The sequence below is a fragment of the Egretta garzetta genome, unplaced genomic scaffold, assembly GCF_000687185.1.
Source record: "Egretta garzetta isolate BGI_Z169 unplaced genomic scaffold, ASM68718v1 scaffold209, whole genome shotgun sequence".
Taxonomy (NCBI): Eukaryota; Metazoa; Chordata; class Aves; order Pelecaniformes; family Ardeidae; genus Egretta; species Egretta garzetta.
This window is the reverse complement of record NW_009260839.1, coordinates 4,153,599-4,154,551: the sequence shown is the minus strand read 5'-3', so window position 1 is coordinate 4,154,551 and position 953 is coordinate 4,153,599. Positions and strand designations below refer to the sequence as shown.

Here is a 953-nt window from a genome sequence, read left to right as displayed (position 1 = left end):
TTCTCCAGGGAGCTCGGGAGGCCGATGGCATCGCTGGGGCTCGGCCGCGTGTGCGCTCGTGGGTCGGGACTCAGCACAAGGGCCACACGCGATAAATCCAGGCGGTCCCGACTCAGATCAGAGCACGGAGCATCCTTTTTTTCGAGCAAACACACACCGACAGAAAATCGCTAAAGAGGTACTCGAAGAGCGGCAGCACAGCGAGGCCGGGGGGAGCCGGGGCGCAGGGCTCACTCGGGGTGCACGCAGTTATTGAGCATTGCTTTAATTTTTTTTGCACTCCCCCTTTTTTTTTTCTTCTGCCCGTTTATTTTGCTGCAGAACTGTGTTCCCTGCACAAAAGCCTGGAGCAGGAGAAGAGAGACCTGGAAGATCCCGAGCGCCCCAGACAGAGGAAACGGAGGAAACCTCGCGTCCTCTTTTCTCAAGCCCAAGTCTACGAACTGGAGAGAAGGTTCAAGCAGCAGAAATACCTCTCAGCTCCCGAGAGAGACCATCTAGCGAACGTCCTAAAGCTCACCTCCACCCAGGTGAAAATTTGGTTCCAGAACCGAAGGTATAAATGCAAAAGGCAGAGACAGGATCAGACCCTCGAAATGGTGGGCATCCCGCCCCCCCGGCGGATAGCGGTGCCGGTGCTGGTGCGCGATGGGAAGCCCTGCCTGGGGGAGTCTTCTCCTTACAGCTCGCCGTACAATGTCAGCATTAACCCCTATAGCTACAACGCCTACCCCGCGTACACCAACTACAACAGCCCCGCCTGTAACGCCAACTACAACTGCAACTACCCGGCCATGCAGACCGTGCAGCCCTCGGCGCCCGGCAACAACTTCATGAACTTCAGCGTAGGGGACTTGAATTCAGTGCAGACGCCCATCCCGCAGGGGAACGCGGGGATCTCCACGTTGCACGGGATCCGAGCCTGGTAGAGCCGCCCCCAGCCCGCTCCCCTC

General features: G+C 58.2%; 1 protein-coding gene across 1 annotated transcript in view; it reads left to right on the top strand.

Moving 5' to 3' along the window:
• Nucleotides 1-929, top strand: part of NKX2-5 (NK2 homeobox 5) — a 1,722-nt gene extending 793 nt beyond the window's left edge. The window contains exons 2-3 of the mRNA XM_009647062.1: nt 9-58; nt 322-929. Of these exons, the coding sequence (XP_009645357.1) occupies nt 9-58; nt 322-929 (658 nt within the window). The remainder of the gene's footprint in view (nt 1-8; nt 59-321) is intronic.
• Nucleotides 930-953: the final 24 nt, after the last annotated feature.